We start from the raw sequence: 20,692 nt of genomic DNA, 5'->3' as shown, positions 1-20,692 counted from the left end.
CAGAACTCTCCTGTTCTCGTGTATGCAAATGATTTCAGCCACAATCTTTTTTTTTGTAATCACTTTGTGCAATTTGAATGCGATGGGTACATTTTGAATCACAGGTGCTTCAAAAACTGAAAAACAAGTAAAAACTGAGTTAATGGCTTTAAGCTTTTTGTGTCAAGGAAAACGGCAAAATAAATAAATAAATAAAACTTCTATACCTTTTATGTTGTCTTGATATTTCATACTAGTTTTGTTTAGGAATGCAGAAAAAGAACAGACCTAAAATGTCTTGCCAAAACTCTCTTCTTTTACCAGTTTTTGTCATAAAGCAAAAGGACTCGGAGACTATGACAAACCTACAGGCTTGACTTTAAATCTACACGTCCTCAGTTTCATCGATAAAGACAAAATACATGTTTCTCTGTGCAATAACTCGTCAATGATAAAAAAAATTAAAAAGTAGAACCTGGAAAAGCAACGAGCCACCAAACAAGCTGTGAGGAGGATGGTTGGAAAACCAACGACTGAAGGGGACACATTTTACTGAAAAATGAGCTGAAGTAGGAAAGAAAAGAGCCGCGATACGACTAAACACGCTGCTGAACCTCAAAGAGGAAACAGACCATCGAAAACAAACTACAGTTCCTTTTAATTTTATTACAAAAACAAAAACAGGATTTTCAGAATTAACAGTACAACATCTCTACTGAGAATCAACAGAACAAACAAAAAAGAAAAAAAAATAAAGAGGGGGGACAAAGAGGAGGACAAGTGCTAGAGTGACAGTGTGTGTGTGCGCATGTGTGTGTCCGCATACATTTACAAACCCAGAAAAAAAAAAGTATCTGCCCCCTTTAAAAAAAAAACCAAAAAAACAAAGATTTTCCATCTTTTTCCCACATTTGAACAAACACTGAAGAAAACATGAGGGGAAGTGATGAGAGGGAATCATAAGCTTCTCAGTTATATAAAACACTTGGCAGATGATATGTCAAGTCTTGTCTTTTATTATCCATTAGTTAAGAAAGTCATCTTTTTGAACAGAAAATAAACAATGCTTGCAATAAAAACCCATTTAAACACATTCACTCACACACACATACACACACACATACACACACACACAAAAACCCTGATGGATGGATGTTGGGAGGACATAAAAAGAATGATGATTGAATGAAAATGGAGAAAAGAAACTAATGAATGAGAAATGAAAAGTGTGTGTCTGTCCTGCTGGTTTTCTTTCTTTTTTTGTTTGTTTTGTTTTTTGTTCTTAACACGACACTTCACTGTCCAAGACAGAAAAAGAAAAAATAAAATAAAGGGGCGTCTAGATCTATGTACATGTCGTGTGTCTGAGTGTGTGCGTTTGTTTGAAGAGTATGAGTGGAGGGGGGAGAGAAAAGAAAAAGAAAAAAAAAAAAAAGAGCCGGCGGGGATTTGGTGGGGGTCAAAGGGTCACGTAGGTTTGGCAGTATGAGTGTGTGTGTGAGTGTGTATGTGAGAGAGACATTTAGGACCGTCGCTTCTTCTTGCTGGGTGGGGCTGGTGTCCGGACCTTTCTCTTCCTGCTGTTGGAGGTGTCCTCGTCCTCATAGTGACTCTCTCTGTCAGCTGGAGAGGGGGTGGGGGGGCACGAACAGTTAATCTATTTTTAAAGTCATAACTTCACTCACACAACACTTCAGGAAAAGTTTTCCAAGCGCTTTGACACAATCAGATCAGGTGGATCAGATACAAACCTTTTCTGGCCTCTTCCTCCAGCTCGTCCCAGTCTTTACCGCTCTCCTCCTCGCTGCCCAGCGACGCACTGTAGTCTTTACAACAAAAACAACACAAACCAATAAGAAGTCTGGATAAGAGGATGACTTCAAAATGTTTGATAAGCTCGTTCTTTTTCTTCATTAGTTTGTCATGAAACTGATGAGAATTAATTCAACCACAACGAAGGGCGACATTATCGATTTGAAGAGATCTACATCATACCAGAGTCTTCTGTCTCTGAGCTGTAGTCCTCATCACTGTCTTCTTCCTCCTCCTCTTCTTCGTCTGCAGACGGGTTGAAGGTTTCATCCTCCATTTCAGACTCTGAATCTTCCTCTGCACCGCTTCCCTAAAACAAGACACAGCCAGATAAACCAAACATTCAAATACAAGGGGGAGGGAAAAAAAAAAAAAAAAAAAGGCATTTTAGACAAGTTGCTGTCTAATGTTGAAGGAAGGACAAATCTGAAACTCATCCACTGCACTGAACGCACCTCGCTCTCTGGGTCTAAGAAAGACCAGCCTCCCTGCTCGAAGAAGCCCTCGGGGTCATCGACGATGGTCTTCATGATCTTGGTCCAGTTCAGAGACTGGACTCCCTCTGTGTACTTGATGTCACAGGAGCTGAAGAGATAAAACGTGTGAATGCAGCCGATGCCGGACTCTTGAGGAACAGAGCATTAGCGTGGAAATCAGGTCTGTCTTACTTGAGCCACTCCTTGATCGGGTCGAGGGAGTTGACGGGCACAGCGTTGATCATGGTGACCTTTTTGTTGTAGTCCTTGTAGACGATGACCACGTCGAAGTTCTTCAGATGGAACTGCACACGCTCAAAGTGGACCAACTCCACCTCATCCAGAGTCACGACAAACGGCGGCTGGACACAAACAGGAAGAGATTTTAACAAGGAAAGAGGAGCGTGAGTATTTTTGACATTTTAAAGTGGGAGACATCATATGCAGACTGAAGGCTCTCACCCATTCAGTGACATTAACAAGGGAACTGGAGGTGGGCTGTAGCAGGCAGGTACTCCTGTAGGGGGCGCCCTGGAACCTGGAAACAAAGAGACAGCAAAAAGCAATCAGTCCAGCTGCTTTGTGGAGTCTTTTCCACCTTCTGCCCTCTCCTCAGTCCGGTTGGCTCACCCCAGGTCTCTGAACGGAACCTCGAACTCCAGCTCCTCTTTAGTCAGCGTCTCCACCTTCTCGATGAAGTTCTTGAAGGCCGACTTGAGCTTGTGTCTCATCTCCCGCTCCATCTGCTCGGCGTACAGGTCGTCTCGGTCGTGCATGTGTTGGTGTTTGCCCAAGTCTGTAGTGATCTCACCGACCTCCGTGTAGAACTGGACGTCCGTGTGGCGTCTCTTACCGAACATGATGGCATTCTGGGGGAGAAGACAGACACGAAGAAGCATTAAACATACTGACATTTAACTTAAGAATATATCGATTTCTTTTCCAGTTTGTTTTTCTTTTAGAATGTAGCAGTCAACAAAATGATAGTTACCAGTTTCAAGATCAACGTTATTTCTTTTAAAGGAGATAGCTTGAGGTTCAAAGTCAGCTACAGAAAGACAGACAAACACCTTGAGGTGGAAGTGCAGTACAATGATCATCTCCCCGTCACACGGCTGGAAGATGGCGTGTTTGATGTTGTTGTAAAGGATGTCCACTTTGTCGCCGCGGACCGATGTGAAGCGGAAGCCTGTAGGAGGAGACCAGAGGTTGAGTCGGAGGCTTCAGGCCTTGAGTTAACGAACACCTATTTCAAAAGGTCTCCTCACCGTTGGTGTGTGCTTCCAGGGAACCCTGCATCCTCTTCTGTGCGATGTTGGGTCTGATGTAGAGGTCTTTGAGTTTGGGGTTGCTCCGGTTGAGGTTGATGACCAGCGAATCTTGCTTGACGATGCCTTCCTTCTCCTTCTCTTCTGCCTCTCGCGTCTTGTATCGTTTCTGTACCTCCTTGATGATACGGAAGGCGTTCTGCAGGTTGGTGGAGGGAACCGACGTGTCACCCGGAGCCTTCAGGTTGGATGCGCGGTACGTGCTGAGGGAGAGTTAATGATTAAATTACCATTCTCTCTTTTTTTTTTTTTTTTTTTTTTTTATTATAAGGATGATTAAAACACTTGGGACTCACATTTCTTTGACAAATGTGGCGTCAGGGTTGGGGAAGATGTTTCCCTCCTGTCGTCCCAGAGAGCTGCCTGGGACGTAGAAGTTGATCCTCAGGTATGTGTAGTCTCCCTCTACAGACATACTGATGTTCTGGATACAAGTGAGGGGAACAAAAAGCAAAGATCACTCTAAATGAAGGACGTTTATCTCTTAACAGTAAGAAATAAAAACGACAACGGTGGCGTACCTTGATGGTGGCGATGTGGAACGGCGTGGCGATGCCAAAAACGGGCATGACGACAGTCTCGTACTTCTTGTCAATGAAGATCTTCATTTCTCTGATGTCTTTCTCTCGGGGCATCTGGGAAACGTTCTTATAAGACACGTTGGATTTTCTGGCCCTGAGAGGAAAAAGGAGAGAACTCAATTAATGACCAAAGTTAATTACAGCTCTGCAACATTAAAGAGCTGTTGCGTACAGATGAATGGGGATTAGCAGTTTGATTCTGCGCTTAAGAATAGAGTCAATTTTCACTTATTTATGTTTATCAAGCTGTGTCTTCTAGCACTCCCTTCAGGGCTTCAACACTCACTTCTGAATCTGCTGCTCTCCTTTCTGCTCAGTCAGACGGCGTTTGGCCTCTTCGTTCAAATGATTGGCCAACTCCTTCTGGTGAGCCCGCCTTTTCTCCTCCGCCGTCATCTCGTTCTGAGTTTGATAAAATACACAACTGAGTGGCCGCACAAAGACACTTGTCAGATTTAGTAAAATAGGAAGGAAATAGGAAGGAAATAAAAAAAAATAAATAAATAATCACAACACACATGCAGAACACAGGCATGTGTTACAGCTTTGGATGGTAAAAAATGAACAGGCAAATAAAAAAAAAGATAGATAAATGAATGAAAACAGACGAAACCTGACTGAAATGAAAATGACATTTTCTCATCAGCAGGTGTGTTTTTACAACTAAACCAGTTCAGCCGATGAGATTTTAGAAGAAACAATGAATACTTACCTTCCCAAGTAGCTGGTAGAGTACAAAGACATTCACAGTCTTAGTTATTAACATCTGTCAAGGCGGCAAATAAACACTGATCACCACACATACGTTCGAAAACACACTCACTCTGGTTCTGTCTGCCAGCAGTGCGGCGCTGCGAGCTCCCTTCCCCAGAAGCTCCTCGGCATCATCGCCATCTTCCTCCTCGTCATCCTCATCATCATTCTGACAAACAAAAACAAGTACAATATATAAAATGTAAAAATATTACGTCATTTTGTGATACAGTTCTGGCCATTTTCAGGTTTCTACTCTGTTGAGCAGCAAAACAATCACTGATGTTTAAATCAGCAACATTCTGGTCTAAATGTGTTTGTGCCTGTTTCCGACCAATTTAAGATCCAGACATTCTTCTAATATACTGAAAACATGAATATAGATACAACGAGAAAAATAAAAACAGCCTGGTTGGTCAGATGTTTTAAAATGGCGAGGAAAGACACTTACCTTCAAGAAGATTCCCACGTTTTTTATCTTCTTCTTGACTGGTGTGAGTATCGTGGCAGCCTCTTCCTGTTACAAATATTTTGGGTTGTGAGACATCAAGTGATGTGATTTCACACACTCAAGTTAATTTGGATTATTGTACTATGATACACCAGCAGCCGTTTTAAAATGAAGGAACTTCCATTTAAAGAGCTTTTACATACATTCACATTAACAGTTTTTTGTTTTATAAATAAAAAACATGTGAAAAGTGGATCTCACCTCGTTGATCTGTATTGTGTCACCAATAAACAAGGCGTACTTTTTCTGCTCTTCCTTTTTGCCATCTTTGTTTATGAGGTCAGCAAAACCCAAACTGATACTGAACACCATGCCTGGACAAAGACGACAACATTATATCAAGTGAGTGGAAATTACTAAATGTTTGTTTTGAAACCCGAAAACCAACGCTCACCTTTTTTCAGTTTGTACTGGTTTTTTGCATTCAAAACCAACGAGCCTTCCCTGAACTCAATTCCCATTGCGAAGCTGCAGAGAGCAAGAAAATGACAGAATGAGTGTGAAAGGTATGTGAGACAGAAAGAAGACTTTGTGTGTTAATTTTCATTTACCCAAGATTTTTAGTCAGCTTTGATACGAGGTCTGACTTCTCCTTCTTCACATAGTCCAGAACAGTGTTGTAGGCATCAGAGATTTTTACCCCTGTGGGGGAGACAGAACATTAACAAAGATCCTGCTGCTTAGAACTATTATTCTGATACTTCCTACTTTTAGTCATTTTTTAAGAAAGTTTGAGCTTTTCTTGTATATGAATGAGTTTTGTACTCAAATATTTCCTGTGGTTGCCGGAAGTTGAAACTGATATTTTCCACAACAAATAACGGAGAGTATTCCTTTGACTTTATTAATGATTGGAGTTGGATCAGTAACACGGAAGCTTGCCAGTGAGTTCCCAAAGCTCTCACATTCCCAGCATGTTCCTGATCCTACCGTGTTTGAGCTCTTTGAGCAGCTCCTCCTCCACCTGGAGCAGGAAGTTGTAGTTGTCCTGCATCTCTTGAGGTGGGTCCACCATGAGGGTTCGCACCAGGTTGGAGCAATAGGACTTGTAGCGGATCCCCATGGCGCATGTGATGGCGCCAAAGTGCATGTGGTTCTTATCGCTGGCACAGAAAGAACAGAGAGAAATCAGCTAAGGAGTACAGCTTTTCTCTCCTCAGCTTCTGATGGATTCATATTAATAGAAGCATTGTGTTCATCTTCTGACAGTTAACATTCCAAACAATTGAGTAAATAATCAGCTGATTAATCAATAAAAAGAAAGTTTGATAGCTTGTAGTGCAACATGTATTAAGAAAGAGACCTGAGATTTTCAATTGAAACATTTTTTCTATAAAAAAAGCAGTCATAACATTTAAAGTGAGCTACCTGACAACGCTGAACTTGAGGCTGTAGTTTCCTCCACTCTGGATTATTGGAGGATAACACATCTCCACTGTGGAGGGATCAGCACCACCCAGATACTTCTTCTCCTCTATGGCTTTCTCTACCGACTCTGCCAGCTTACTGTGACGCACTTTCTGTTGGGGGGGTGGAGAACCATTCAACACACTGCCAGCGTTACGGCTGACTTTTTAATGACTGAAACTCCACAAACAAACCATCTTCTCCAGCTGAACAGACTCTACTGGAGGTGAATGTCAGGGATGATGGCTTTGTGGGAGCATTGTCAACAGTTTGACAAAAGTGCAGTTCACAATCCAACTTATCAAAATCTACAATGTGGAATTGCAGGCAAGAATCACAATGTACAGGAACATTTTCCCCAACTTGGGTGTATCTAATAGCTTAATGAAATTGAGCTTTTGTGGTGAAAAAGATTTCACCTTTCAAAACACAGAACAGCCTGATGACTGGTATCAAAGATGAGCTTAGCTTATTCTGCTCACCTCATCTGCATCAACAATCTCCATGACGCGTTCTTTGAAGAACTTGGAGTAAACCTCGCTCGTGATGGCTGCCGCCTTCTTCATCAGGCCAAGCTCCCCATCCTCCTTCACCGCCATTGTGTACGCAACCACGGTGCTGATGTCCACCTGCCAATCGGACAAAGTTCAAGAGACAGACGTCTTGATTTAAAAAAAAAAATAAATAAAAAGTACAGACAAGACTCATGCTCTTTATTTTTAACCACAGATCCAAATAAAGTTTCAGTTGACATTTCAGATCATTATTACCTTCTCCAGTCCCTCAGCAGTGATGGTGTCGTTCCAGCTCTTCATGTACTCCCCGGGGAACTTGTCCTTGCTGAAAACTCCCACTGTTTTGCCATCTCTGCTGCCTCGGATTGCTTCAATCATCCTGTCAAAGTTTGCCTTATTGCTCTCATTCTGAAAAACACCAAGTTGGACATGAACATTTGTGACATTACTGCCATGGCACTAATTTTGGGAAACAAATTTGTTTAAAACCTGCAGTACCTTATTTAATGAGGCTGAGATTTCAGGAAAAAGTTAGCAGATCCAAAATAATATGAAAAAACTTAAATGCACTGCAGGCTGAAGCCATCATAGTAGGGAAAAAAAAAAAACTCAATTTGAAAATCTGCTGCATAAACCACAAAAGAGGAAGTTTCAAATCAAAGTGACTACGCAAAGATTCCTCTTTCCAAAAGGCCCTTCAATCATCACAAAAGCACACCCTAATATTTCGACATCATGCACGATTAACTGTACAAAGACGATTGTGTCCTTATAAGTACCTTTTCTCTGGTGAGCAGGGTGATGGGGGGGACACCGTTGGCATTCTCGTTACCTTTCGTTATAGCCACCTGCTTGAGAAAATCCACCTTCTTCTTGCTAGCAAGGAAGATGATTTTGGTGTCACAGAACACCATGATGGTGTCTGTCAGCTCGTAGCCAAACAGCCAGGTCTGAGAATAAAAAGGAGAGGGGGATTTTATTAACTGAGCAGATATAAAGTTAGTAATTAACCCATATAGCCTGACCATGCATTTGTAGTCCTCCATTTCAACACTAATATGTCATCTTACAGCCAAGATAACAAACCAAGACAACAAACTTGCACAGCACAGAACAGAACATGTGGTGATTGTGGGAAATTGCTTGTATCTAGATCATATCATGTAACACCTGAGTGCTTAGGCCTGCACTCAGAAGCCACTATGATTTTATCACACCGCTTTGAGGGGATACGTCCGTACCTGTATCGCTGTAGATTTGGCGTAGACAATCTCTTCATCAACTCCGACAGACACCACAATGGCATCGACTTTGCCAAACTCATCCTCTCCTTTCTGGGGGGTGAAAAAAAAGAAATCACATCAATACGGGAATCCTGGTAAGATAAGCATGTGATGTAATGTTGTGCACAAAACAAAAGGAGAGACCAAAGTGAGTAATTATTGTTGAAGACAGCGTTTCTATTGTGAGGTTTGTGGAGACACCAGCTGTGAGAGCTGATGTGTGACTCTTCATCAGCAACATCAGCACCTGATGCTGCATCACCTGGCCCCAAAGAGAGGAAGCTACAAGTGTCACAGAGCTGATGAGAAGTGTTTAAACAAGACATCAATGCAAATAAAACAGCTATTTTAAACCTATCTATGAACATGAGACATTTATCTGCACGGTAAAGCTGCAGAAACGACCACAAACTCACTTCACAACATAATGCTACAACTTCTGGAGACGAGTTTAAAGATGAAGATGTAAGAAGATGATTTCCTGAAGTGATCTGACACGTTTAAGTTTTCTCACAAAGTCCCTTTCAGGAGCTGCACGTCACTTTATTCTGATGCTAATTAGCCGGCTAACATTAGCACGTAGCGCCCGTTACAAGTGTGAAGTGACATGGAGCTTTAACAGCTCGGCAGTTAGCCACATGTCAAGCCCAAACACACTTTGTAAATGATGTTTTTGTGGCCCCCTTAATGTGGTTTATTTGTCTAACTGGCCAGTTTCGCACCACTGTTGGGCTAGCAAGTTAGCATGTGGGTAAAGTTAAGAGCTAGCAGGCTAGCTAACGCGGTGAATGGGATGTTGGTGTGCTAACATGAGGTAGCTAGCATGTTTATCGGATACAACACACTGCTGGATAACGGAGAAAGAAAAGCGGTTTCTGGGGTGAATAAAGCCGGATACACCGAGCAGACTGAGGCCCCCCTCTTCCCTGCCACCACGGCTGTCGGCTCTGGATGCAGCCGGCGGGTGGAAGGTGGAGAGGAGGGGAGAGACCTCACCGCTCACGCCGACAACAAGAGTCCACTCGCCCGGCTGAAAAACGCGGCTGACTCGGTGGCTGGCATCTTCCGGGGAGGGGGGAAAAGCCACTTTCTCCGCGTTAAAAAAAACATGTAAATAAAGCACGGAATAGGCACAAACTCCGAACAAATCGTCCGGGTTTACCTTCCAGTTGCTGTAGAGTCTCTTGATCCGGCGGTAGTACGCTTCCTTGTCCAGGTTTACCGCCATGGTGAGTCCTCTGAGGCGAACTCCAGCTCCCGGCTTCGCTTCTCAGCAGGCCGGAGGATGATGATGATGATGATGATGAGGAGGAGGAGGAGGAGGAGGAGGAGGAGGATGGTGGTGGTGGTGATGATGATGATGGTGGTGGTGATCCGTGTCCACCACTAACAACGCACTTTTATTTCCACGCCTGCCGATGAGACACCTCACTGCGTTTCTAATTTCACCACAAAAGGCGTCATCCATGTAAAACACACAAACAAACAACTAAACAGCCCTCCCTCCCAACACAAAATAATTTAAAAACATGAACAATGTTTGCTCTCACTTCGCCACACACACACACACAGACACACACAAATGACCACGCAAACAACAATCTGGTATAATTAAGACCTCGCCCCCCCCCACTCTTCTTCATCTCCTCCTTCTGTGCCTCTTTTTCCTCTCCCTCCCCCTCCGGCTCCTAAAACACCATCTTTTATAATAAACGATATTTAAAACGCGTTTATGACCCAAATCGATCCCTAACTCGACTCTAACGGCCTGATTTCTTTACGACAAACAATAAAAAAACACAACATTTAAATATCTTAAGGTGAATTTATGGGCGTCTTTGCGTTCACTTTGTAAATTTATATAAAGGTTTGTGTGGCGTATTTCTAATGATTTGTAACAACAGCGCCTCCTGTCTTGTATCGACCACGCTGCCTTTTCCCGCCACAGTGGCTTTTCCCGCCATCGTCATCGTACGGGCCCGGTGACGTCGATCTCGCGAGACGAACTGGCGCGAAAGTTTCCGCCTGCGGGAAAGTCAAGTTTTCTGCCGTTTTGTGAAAACTTTCAAAAGAGAAAAGCTTTGTGTTTGTGATCAAGAGCCGCCTTGGATGAATATTAAAGATATTTTTTTATACAATTTAATATAAAACAGAAGAATCCTGATAAATTTAATATTCAGAAATGTAAATAAGTAAAATAAACACAGTATGACACACCAGTACAAATAAAAGTCTTGGATGAGGAATATATTATATGATTCTGGTCTATTTGATTTCAGCCTGCTCTCTTTGTTGATCCAAATTAGTGTAAATTTGCTGCCACTTGTCCATCTAATAAAAGAATTTGACATTCAAAGCAGATGGCTTATTTTAATTCAAATTTCTAAATAAACAAAGAAGAATCCAGATGCCATCTGTTGTCTTTAAGGCCAAAATGTGCATCATCAAATGTATATTAAAACATAAAATCTTTTATTTCACCATTAAAAACATTTGCAGGGTATCTACAATAACCAGACCAGACCACTGCACCATTTCATCTGACTGGGAGCAGATTTGTGAAAGCAACTATCCCTTCTTCATTGAGTATTTAACATACCTGAAAGCAATTCCTCAAGTCAAACACTCACATTAAAAATTAAAGCTTTTATACGGCATTCCCTTTCCCGTCACAGTTCGTAGTGCTGATCAGAGCTGGTGTGTTTATTTCATTCCATTGTTTGTTTTAATGCCTTAAATATTCACCATGAATGTTTCTCATAAAACAAAAGATGCACCACATTTCTAAAAAGTTCTTATGTCACCAGGCATTTCAGCAGGAAAGAGAACAGAGAACCTTAGAGCTTCTTTTTCCTGAATCTTAGCACCTGTTTTCAAAGCATTAGGTAAAATCCTTTGAGTTATCTGAAGTTTTTTGTTTTTTTTGTTTTTCACACCAAAGTGGCTTTTAAGAGTGACACGACTTTGGATGTTGGGCAGGTTGATTCCACCTTAAAATGGCTTCATTACAAATGTTTTAACATGCACAAATCCAATTTAGGTTTAAGACCATTTGTGCTTTGTCTTCCTGTTGGTCGTTTATGTCTCTGGCCCGTCAACATGGAAGCAACCACACGTCACAAAAAAGAAAGTCACCTCACTCACATTGTTCAATCCTCAGTGTAACAGTAAAGGGAAGCGCAGACAGGTTTGAAGTAGAGTTTTTGAAATGAATAAAATGAACCAAACACATTTGAAATATTGTGATTTTCCTTACTGCACTTTTTTTTTCTCCTTTCCAAAATAATTAAAAACACCATAGTTACATATAAAATGTTCTTTTTATCAAGTCCATATTTTGAATTCACAATAACGGGCGATAGAAAAGTCTGAAGCAGCAGACCCAGGTCTGTAATTTCTTCCTTCTGCTGCTGCTTTCTTCTGTATAATCATGATTAATCCATTCACAAATGTCATTTTCTCTGCAATATTGTCACTTTTTTTGGCTAGAAAGCCATTTGTGCAGAACGGGAGATGATGATGTAGTAGCAGTAGTAGTAGTAGTAGTAGTAGTAGTAGTAGTAGCAGTATTTTATAGCACTTTTGAATACTATCCTTTCAGCCGCCCGACATCTGACATGGTAAGATGAAGCAAACCGCTATGTGCCGATACCTGAGCCCAGTCTGGTGTATATCGTGTCATTCACACATTCCTCTGTTCATTTGCATTTTGTGTGTTATCTTTGTCCTTTTTCCTGTCTGTGCAGCAGTCCTCTGTCTGATGCGTCCTTTCCCTATGTAACAGTGGTGGAGTTCTGCCCTCGGATTGCACACCAGGCCATGAACACGTCTCTGCAGAGAAAACCGAGAGGAAAATGTTAATTTACACAAACGTATGACTCTGCAATATCTGCACAGAGAATGGAGTTGTTGAATAATTGTCCTTTCCTGGGTGTTGACAGGGCCTCGTCTAATTGTAACACAAATTCAAGGGTACAAAAAAAGCTGAAACATAATTCATTGAAATATAACCAAACCCCCATTATGGTCAAGTCACAGGAGCTCACAGGAGAACATAAAAAGAAAAATAAATTATGGTGCAAAATGAAATATTTCACATTACAACACATTATTGTGTTGTTTATGGTGCTACAGAAGAGAATCACAGTCATCACAGTGTCTTTAAGAACACAAAGAACTTCACAGCGCTGTGAAGTTCACATACCTGCAGTGTGTGGCGACACACTCGTTGCTACAGTACTCCTTGTCCCAGTCTTTGCTTTCCACGGCGGGGTTGGTGCAGCCGGCACGTACACAGATGTTTGGACTGGCGGCGGGGGTCACACTCGGGCCGGGGGTGACGTTCACCTCCACCTCCATCTGAGGGACAAAACAAAAACAATCAGACAAATGTAGACATTTAAATTTCAGGTATTTCCCCTGAGTTTACTCAGCTTACTCCTTCTTCTGCCTCTGCCACTTCCTCTCCCGCCACCACAGCAGCCGACTGCCTCAACTCCACCGTCAGAGCGGAAGAAGACGGCCCCGACGTGGCGGTTTCACCAGCCGACGTCACAATAATTGGTGTACTTGAATCTGACTGGCGTGATGACGGGACAACTTTAATCTGCAGCGGGGGAGGAGCTGTGGTGGCAGCGGAGCCTCCGCCTCGTGGTTTGGCCTGCAGAGGTGGAGGAGCCTGGGCGTGCACCATCTGCTGCAGCCGAGGCGGCGGGGGGGTGCTCTGCATCTGCTGCAGTGGAGGCGGCTGCCGCGGCGAGGAGGCCGGCGTCGCTGTGACCGTCACGGCTCCAGAGGGTAGCTGCGTCTGTTTGATGATGATCTTGGTGACGGTGGGGGGGTTCGGGGCAGCAGCGGCTGGTGGGGGTTGGGGTTTGATGGCGCCGGTACGGGATCGTGTTGTGACCTGAGGCAGGTCCAGGATGATGTTGGAGGTACAGATGTTGGTGATGGTGTTCTCCTCCGGGTTGTAATGCTGGGACCTGGTGGGGCGAGATGCGGGGGTGGGCGCAGCAGGGGTAGATGAAACCGCAGGAGCCGGGGCTGGGGCTGGGGCTGGAGATGGAGGTGACGGCGAAGTGTCCATGACTTCGATGGGGGCCTGAAGAAGGGAGAGCCAGACCAAATGATCAGAACATGCATCACATACAAGGTGGAATATAACACAACACTTAAAGGAATTTGAGTTTTAGAAGAGTCTTACAATTTTCCTGAAGCATGCCTCACACAAAAGGATTTTATTTTTCCCAAGAAACGTTCACAGTTCATAAATTTTGAGTTTAAGGTTTTTAAGGGTGCGAATCAGATGGCTCACCTGAGAGGTCTGACCAGCTCTGTACTCTGCCAGTGCTTTCAGGTAATCTTGCTTCGCTGCTTCATTTTTCCTCTTGTAAACCTGAAAAAGGGAAAAATGATGCACAGAAATTAGCATCATGTTTAAATCTAGTCGTGAAATGCAGAGGTCAGGGTTAGGTCTGACAAGTGAGACTGATGCTACAGCTTCAAATCAGTTGTGTTAATAATTCTGATCACCCATCGAACGTTTCTGCTGTATTTCACTCATAAATAAGGACATCTGCACCACAAGATGAGATCAGTCCACTTTGATAAAAATGTGCTTATCGAAAAGTGTGACTGCAGTCAGGAAGACAGATCCCTCTCACCTGCTTCTGCTCCTCCCCCAGACTGTCCCACATGGAGGCCACAATCTTGGAAACTTCTCCAAACGTAGCGTTGGGATTTTGACCCTTAATGGCTGCCTGCGTGTCCCTGAAGAACAAGGCGTAGGCTGACACAGGTTTCTGAGGCTCGTTCGGGTCCTTCTTCTTCCCCTTCTTGCCTCCTCCAGTTCCTCCTTTCCGGCCGACAGCTGGAGAGATGCTGGATGTCGGGGCCGAGAGCGGGGACTCGGACAGAGAGGGGTCGAGGGAGATGACGCCGGGAGAGACGGCCAGCGAGACCGGAGATTCAACCAGAACGCTCTGAGTACAAGAGAATGATGAATATTAGAATTAAGACTATTCCCAAATATTTCTTCTTGTTTTCTGACTTTTCAGGAAACATATGTATGTATAAAAATATGGTTTAACACTTTTTCCCAGCAACTTTATGCTCCTGCCCCCAAATGCAAACGAAAATAAAAAGGTAACAACTATAAAGTCAAAAACTCTGAACATTTGAAAACTTCCACAAACATCAACTGATCTATTTGATCTGGCTGTTGTGAGCGCAGCTTGATCCGCTTTGCTGATAGCGGCGTCACCTTGGCAACAGCCCATTCAGACGAGCAACTTTTAGGCACTAAATGAGTCATGTCAGTGTGTGGAAATACCTGTTGGAGCCCCGCCCAACTTCAAACCACAGAGATCATATTTCATTTGAAATATTCCCCGTACAGTTCAAACTCTGGCAGATGTCAGTGTGTTCGTGTTGACGAACCTCAGAAGGCGCTGAGAAAACGACTCACCCTTCGGAAATCATCCATGTCATCATCTTGTAGCGAGCTCGTTGGTGATGCTGTCGCAGACAGAGGGTGTTCAGGTGACTGGGGACGTTGTAATATGTTGCCCCCTCCTAATCCAAGCCCCAACTGAGCACTGAGCTCTGATTGGTCGATAGTGGTCAGCTGGTTGGACCCCAGCAAGCCCTGGCTCATGTCGCCCAGTGGGACATCGATGGTTACCGGGGACGAGCTGCTGAACTGGGAGCCAATGGGATGACCGAGATCCTGGAGAAGGGAAAAAAAAAAAGTATTAAAATTAAAGACAGGAGCAGAAGGTACAAGTGAATTGAGCTGCTAATTTGGGAGATTATAAATCGTGTGCCCTTCACCATTCCCAGCGACGACCCCAGCAGAGCACTTCCCCCCGACTGGTTCATGACGCCCAGACTCAGGTGCTCCAGTCCCTGTGAGGGGGCGTTTACAAAAGTGGAGGCGAACGAGGGGTCGTCCCCTTCAACCACGGCGCTGCCAGGCACCACCACGCTGTCGGAGGGGCCGGTGTCCGACAGCTCCCCGAAATGGGACACCACATCGGACACGGAGAGGGCCGTGTCCGGGTCCAGAGAGATGGGAGGGATCTCAAACTCCTCATCGCCGAGGCTCGGAGTGTGGAAGGTCTGGAGAGGAGAGAAGAGCGGTGAAAAGAGACGCTGTTAGAAATAAAAGGAAGGAGGGAAGGAACAGCAAGGATTCTCAAACACCAAAGAGGATGAGTTAGAAACTGGAGTGGAGGGTAAGTCAGAGTTGGGTGAGGGACACTGTCAGTAACTACAGCAGCCTGGTTTTCTATTTTGGACAACAGTTGATCAGAAGAGATAAATTGTGGCCATTAAGGTCAAGTGTGGAAAATCACTGTCAGTATTCAAGTCTTCTATCATCAGAGGGGTGAGCAGCTCTGTTTGAACTTTACTCATTGGAAAACTTCAGTCATATTCCTGCATTAACTGGTATTTGACACACCTTTGAATATAATGCAGCCCTGTGCACCCCAAAAAAAACCCCAAAAACAAATAACAAACAAACAAATGTCGGCATCTTCAGAAGCCCTGTTTGGATAAGAAGCTTTAATCATTTTAGTTTAAAAACAGACTAAAAATCCTGATTTGACTATCAAAACATTTGCAGATGAATTCTTTCCAGTTATTTTGGCGATCAATGGACTCGTAGCTCCAAGTGTTAACAAAACTATCAAAGTTGACAGCAGAGCACCCGTATCTGGGTGCACTTCACTGCACGGGTATTAAAGTGGCATCCTGGCGTGTTTCATCTCACGTCCTACTGAAGACTCCATTCACCTGCAACTGGCTGCTCAGGAGGATCTGAGCTGAGCAGGAAAAGCCTGTATCGGCTGATAAGGCCATTCGGGATCCCCTGATGACTCCAAACCAGGCTGTGCTTGTTTTGTGACTCATGCACAAATTAACAGCCTTCAGTGTGTAACTGTCAAAGTTACTCTCAGCTGCACAATGTGCTGAAGGGTGAACAACACCAGTGATTACACTGTTACTGAAAAGTGAGTAATAAAGCGGCAGACTTAGACTGTTTCAGGCTGGTTACAACTGAGTATTAGATAATATAACGTGTCGTTCTGCTTGATGTGACACCACAATATCACCATGCTCGTAAACTCAACTCATGCTGCTGCATTTAATTTCACTTCGCACGCACAAATCTATAATTACTATTCTTCTTGATCTTCTTCTGTTTATTCTGATAACAAAACAGCACTGAAAGGTTTATAGATAAAATTTTTTCATGCAGCAGGTTGGTTCAAAATCAGCGGCTCCACGATCATTGTGCGTCTGCAGCCGCCTCGCAGTTAAACCAGCAGCAACTTCCCAAAATTTTAACCCAACACTTTGCAGCTTATTTCCAAAAATACCCATTACTCTTTATTTCACAGGTCCTGTATTTTTCACTCAATTCTCTGGAAGAATTCATCACAATGACCTGAAAATTAGCTGGTATTGGACTAATTTGGTACAAAACTTTAGTATAAATGTTGTGTATAGTTAGCACCAAAGTGTGTAGCTCTTTCTTGGAAATATTCTGTAGAAATAAGAAGCCAAATCCCCTGAAGGACACAGGACTCGTAAAGTAAAGGTTTCCCACCAGCTTTCTTCAAGAGATGTGAATTTACTCAGCAGGTGTGTAGGAAAAAACCCCAAAAAGTATTGATAAACAGTTCATACTCCACCAGCAGATCCAGCGAGGTTGAAGAGGTCAAGGGGTTTAGTGGCACACTAAAAACCGTGAGTATGTCAGTGAGCGCACGTTGAAGTGGAGTTACATTTGTGTCTGGTAGCAGACAAGATGCAGACATCACAACTGATTGATGGAGCCGACGTTGAAATAAAAATCATACATTACAGACACTTTATGACACAAAAACACAGTGGGAACATTTAAAGTACGGGTGGGGGGGTCAAAGGGCTGCAGGTTTAGTAATTACCACTGATTGTGAGCCCGGTTTATGTCCACAGGAGGGGCTCCATATCAATAAGCAAGCAATTGAATGGCACATAGTGAAAGGCGTAAAGGCCTACCTCAGAGGAGGAGAGGAAGGGATGACCGGACCCTGAAATGGTCAGGTAGTTGTCACTGCCTCCAGGGAACTGAAACATTCAGGTTGAACAAGTTAGGAAAAAGGATTTATTCGACTAATTTCCGCCCCTTATTGTCGTCTACCCAAGGAGACAATCCCACTGAACAACAGCAACAAATAATCAAAGGAACCAGGTGTCCATTAAACGCATCAGGTCGTATCTGCACGCTGAGGTGCGTTCAGGGCCAGACGGGTCAATTCAACACAGGCAATGCAGAGTGAAAGTGACAGACATGAGCCCCATTCATAAAAAAAAAAAAAAAAAGGTAGAGTCACCTTGTTGTCAGAGTCAAATCCATTGAAAGACTGCGGATCCAAGAACTCCGGATCCCCGTCGTGCTGCCCGGTACTGTCCGTTAAATCCGAATAAAAATTCAGGTCCATCTTTTCAGCTGGGCCTCATATGTTAGCTATGATGGTGGCGGTCAATTACACAAAAAATTTAATTTATATGCATATAATAACAATAATAATAAAAAAAAAAATCAGGATATTGCGCAATTAACCGAAATGATCCTTTGGTTTGAAACGATGAGAGTCCGGACACGCTGTGAGTGTAATTTCTTCCTTATTTCTAATAAATAAGAGGCGGTTAGCTGACCGGCCGAAGCGGAGCATGTGTGCTCCGGCAGCCGGTCCAAAAATAACCCGTCAGTCGGTCCGTCGGCTCCGGAGGTAACGTGGCCGCCCCCCCCCCTCCTCCTCCGTCTCTTTTCTTGCTGACTTGTCCTAACACGGTTTTAGCTTTAGCTGGATTTGACGCAAGGCTGCGGTACTGCTCACCGACCCGCCGGCCCGGAGCCCCGGAGCCCCGGAGCGGTCGGTCCGCCGGCTTCCCGACGGCTCCTTCGGCGGTTCTTTACCGGCCGAGCTGCTCGATGCTCCTCCGGAGCTCCGATCCGTTCAAGGTTTACTGACAGCGGCGGAAGACAGACCGTGTGTGTCCCCCCCCCTCCACCACAGACACACACACACACAGACACACAAACACACACCTACGATACTTCAACCAGCCGTGCAGCTTCGTGTTGGCCCGGGCCAGGCTGCTCAGTAGATCCAGAGAAACGGATCACAGGCCGGGATCGACTATAAGGGAAGCGCCGGATGTTGAGCGATATGATTTTCAAAATAAAAAAACTAAAAAACTATTTTTTTTCTTTATTATTCAATTTCATCACGGAAAAATAAATATTACTTAGTTTTTGTTGTTGTTGTTTTGATTGCTTTTGGTTTCTTTTTAAGGAAAGCCACCATCCAGACGCGAAGTGACCCAACAAGAAGCACAAATACCCTCAAAGACACTGGGAATAATACCCAAAACACCAAAAATGCACCAAACAAATAAGACAGAGGTCCAGACAGAATCTAATAACCCACAAAGGCTTCAAACAACCACAATACACACAACAGGCCCAAAGTGACGAAAATAGATTCAAGTTTCCCACAAAAGAGAAAAAATAACAACAGAAAGATGTGCAACTACTGAAGGTCCAGCTGACTCATAATTCATGCATGCCTAGCAGATACTGGGTGAGAAATTTGGTTCCCTTTATTGACTTTTACTAAACACAGCAGTTTTGCTATTTCCTGATGTACCCGATAATCAACCAGGAGTAAAAAATTATTTTCAGGTTTCCTAAATTCACCATTCCACCAGGGGAGGGGCGGAACGAACATTACATGACACAAGTTTTCTGTTTGAATGAGCTCTGTGTGTTAATTAAAGCACCTTTAGAAATATTCTATAGGAACATTATGAGATAAAATATTACAGTGACATTATGACAGCAGGTTCCTCTGAAAAACTGGACTTAAATATTTAGCAAAGATGCACTTCAAATTGATTACTGAGCGAAATGGATTTGCCACCTGATGTGTTCAGGCGAGTTCATTCACTATCAGAGGCCAACCAGGATATTAGGACATATTGGTGTAAATGAGGACAAATACAAAAAAAAATGTCACAACTGTCCTTTTGAAATATGACTTATTGTTGTGACTGTATTTTTTTTATCTTATCACAACAGTTGTGTTGTTCTCCACATATAAATACATTTCTGACACGAAGTCCCAGGTTCATCACCTGGAATTCATGGTTTTATTTTGGAATCTAAGGCAGGATGTCACTTGTCATGAGCTGAAGGTTTTAAAATATAAGACTTGATTATTTTAGCTTTTCACAAAAAACCCTTTCGCGTCTGACACCCTTTTAGCAAATTTAGCAAAGATCCAAATCTTGAAATAAAATGATTAAACTTACACTTTGTGAGCAGATATTCAACAAGTTGTTTCAGTTCCGGGTGGCAGATTTAAAGACTTTCAACAAGAATATTAGTATACAATAAACACGGAACCCAAATTTGTTGGATTAGCTGTCTCTTAAAGGGAGAATGGATGAAATAAAGTTGGATTAATATGAGTTAATAAAGGTTTACCCGCTCGTAACACTTGTGTTTGTGACAACCAAAGATCGTGTTGATGTTGATCATCGCGTTCAAAGACAGACGTGACTTTTTTTATTAAGTCAGAAGTTTCTAATGCCAACTACTCTTACCTCCATGCTCACCCCCGAAATCTGATTAATGTTTTGTTTTTTAGCCCACTTTTTGTGAGTGAACTTCGCCCAGAACTGATTTCCTCAAATATCACAACATGGCCCCGGCTTCCGAATTGTACGTACACCTGGAAGTGACCTCATCACGTAAAGCGACTTTCAAAATAAAAGTCGGTGGAATTTGATCGCTTTCTAACAGGATTTAAAACTTTCTGTGATAACAATGAATTTTTTTTATATATGACCTGAAAAGGAAAAACCAGCTGGTGGATTCAAAATATAAAAAAGTATTACAATCTTCTACGCCAGTTTAAGACTTAGAATACATGACATGAGAATCTGAATGGTGAAAAAAAAATCATCATAATAAAAAATGTGATAAGAAA

The 20,692-nt window shown here is 43.2% G+C and overlaps 2 protein-coding genes across 4 annotated transcripts; both read right to left on the bottom strand.

Moving 5' to 3' along the window:
• Positions 1-615: 615 nt before the first annotated feature.
• supt16h (SPT16 homolog, facilitates chromatin remodeling subunit) lies at positions 616-10,218 on the bottom strand. Its single transcript, XM_029526418.1, has 24 exons — positions 9,808-10,218; positions 8,604-8,696; positions 8,142-8,312; positions 7,618-7,770; positions 7,330-7,476; positions 6,809-6,960; positions 6,371-6,543; positions 5,992-6,082; positions 5,835-5,908; positions 5,642-5,754; positions 5,381-5,446; positions 5,000-5,098; positions 4,463-4,578; positions 4,117-4,270; positions 3,892-4,019; positions 3,536-3,798; positions 3,338-3,456; positions 2,898-3,136; positions 2,730-2,805; positions 2,460-2,629; positions 2,247-2,376; positions 1,975-2,101; positions 1,731-1,805; positions 616-1,602 (listed from the first exon to the last, which is right to left on the bottom strand). Exons 1-24 carry the CDS (start codon positions 9,871-9,873, stop codon positions 1,502-1,504), a joined length of 3,096 nt encoding a protein of 1,031 aa, XP_029382278.1. The 5' UTR covers positions 9,874-10,218; the 3' UTR covers positions 616-1,501.
• An 878-nt stretch (positions 10,219-11,096) lies between these two features.
• tox4b (TOX high mobility group box family member 4 b) lies at positions 11,097-20,428 on the bottom strand. 3 transcript variants are annotated; one of them, XM_029526424.1, is made up of 9 exons: positions 20,307-20,428; positions 17,694-17,762; positions 15,477-15,764; positions 15,112-15,372; positions 14,309-14,626; positions 13,960-14,040; positions 13,084-13,746; positions 12,850-13,004; positions 11,097-12,476 (listed from the first exon to the last, which is right to left on the bottom strand). In XM_029526424.1, exons 1-9 carry the CDS (start codon positions 20,310-20,312, stop codon positions 12,419-12,421), a joined length of 1,899 nt encoding a protein of 632 aa, XP_029382284.1. In that variant the 5' UTR covers positions 20,313-20,428; the 3' UTR covers positions 11,097-12,418. The 3 variants fall into 3 exon arrangements, with proteins under 3 accessions (XP_029382284.1, XP_029382283.1, XP_029382285.1); XM_029526423.1 differs by lacking the exon at positions 20,307-20,428 and adding an exon at positions 18,029-18,728; XM_029526425.1 differs by lacking the exon at positions 17,694-17,762 and having other exon boundaries at positions 20,307-20,423.
• Between the last annotated feature and the right edge of the window lie 264 nt (positions 20,429-20,692).

The sequence above is a fragment of the Echeneis naucrates genome, chromosome 18, assembly GCF_900963305.1.
Source record: "Echeneis naucrates chromosome 18, fEcheNa1.1, whole genome shotgun sequence".
NCBI classification, from domain to species: domain Eukaryota; kingdom Metazoa; phylum Chordata; class Actinopteri; order Carangiformes; family Echeneidae; genus Echeneis; species Echeneis naucrates.
Note: the sequence above shows the minus strand (reverse complement) of the source record. Positions and strands in the feature narration are given on the sequence as shown.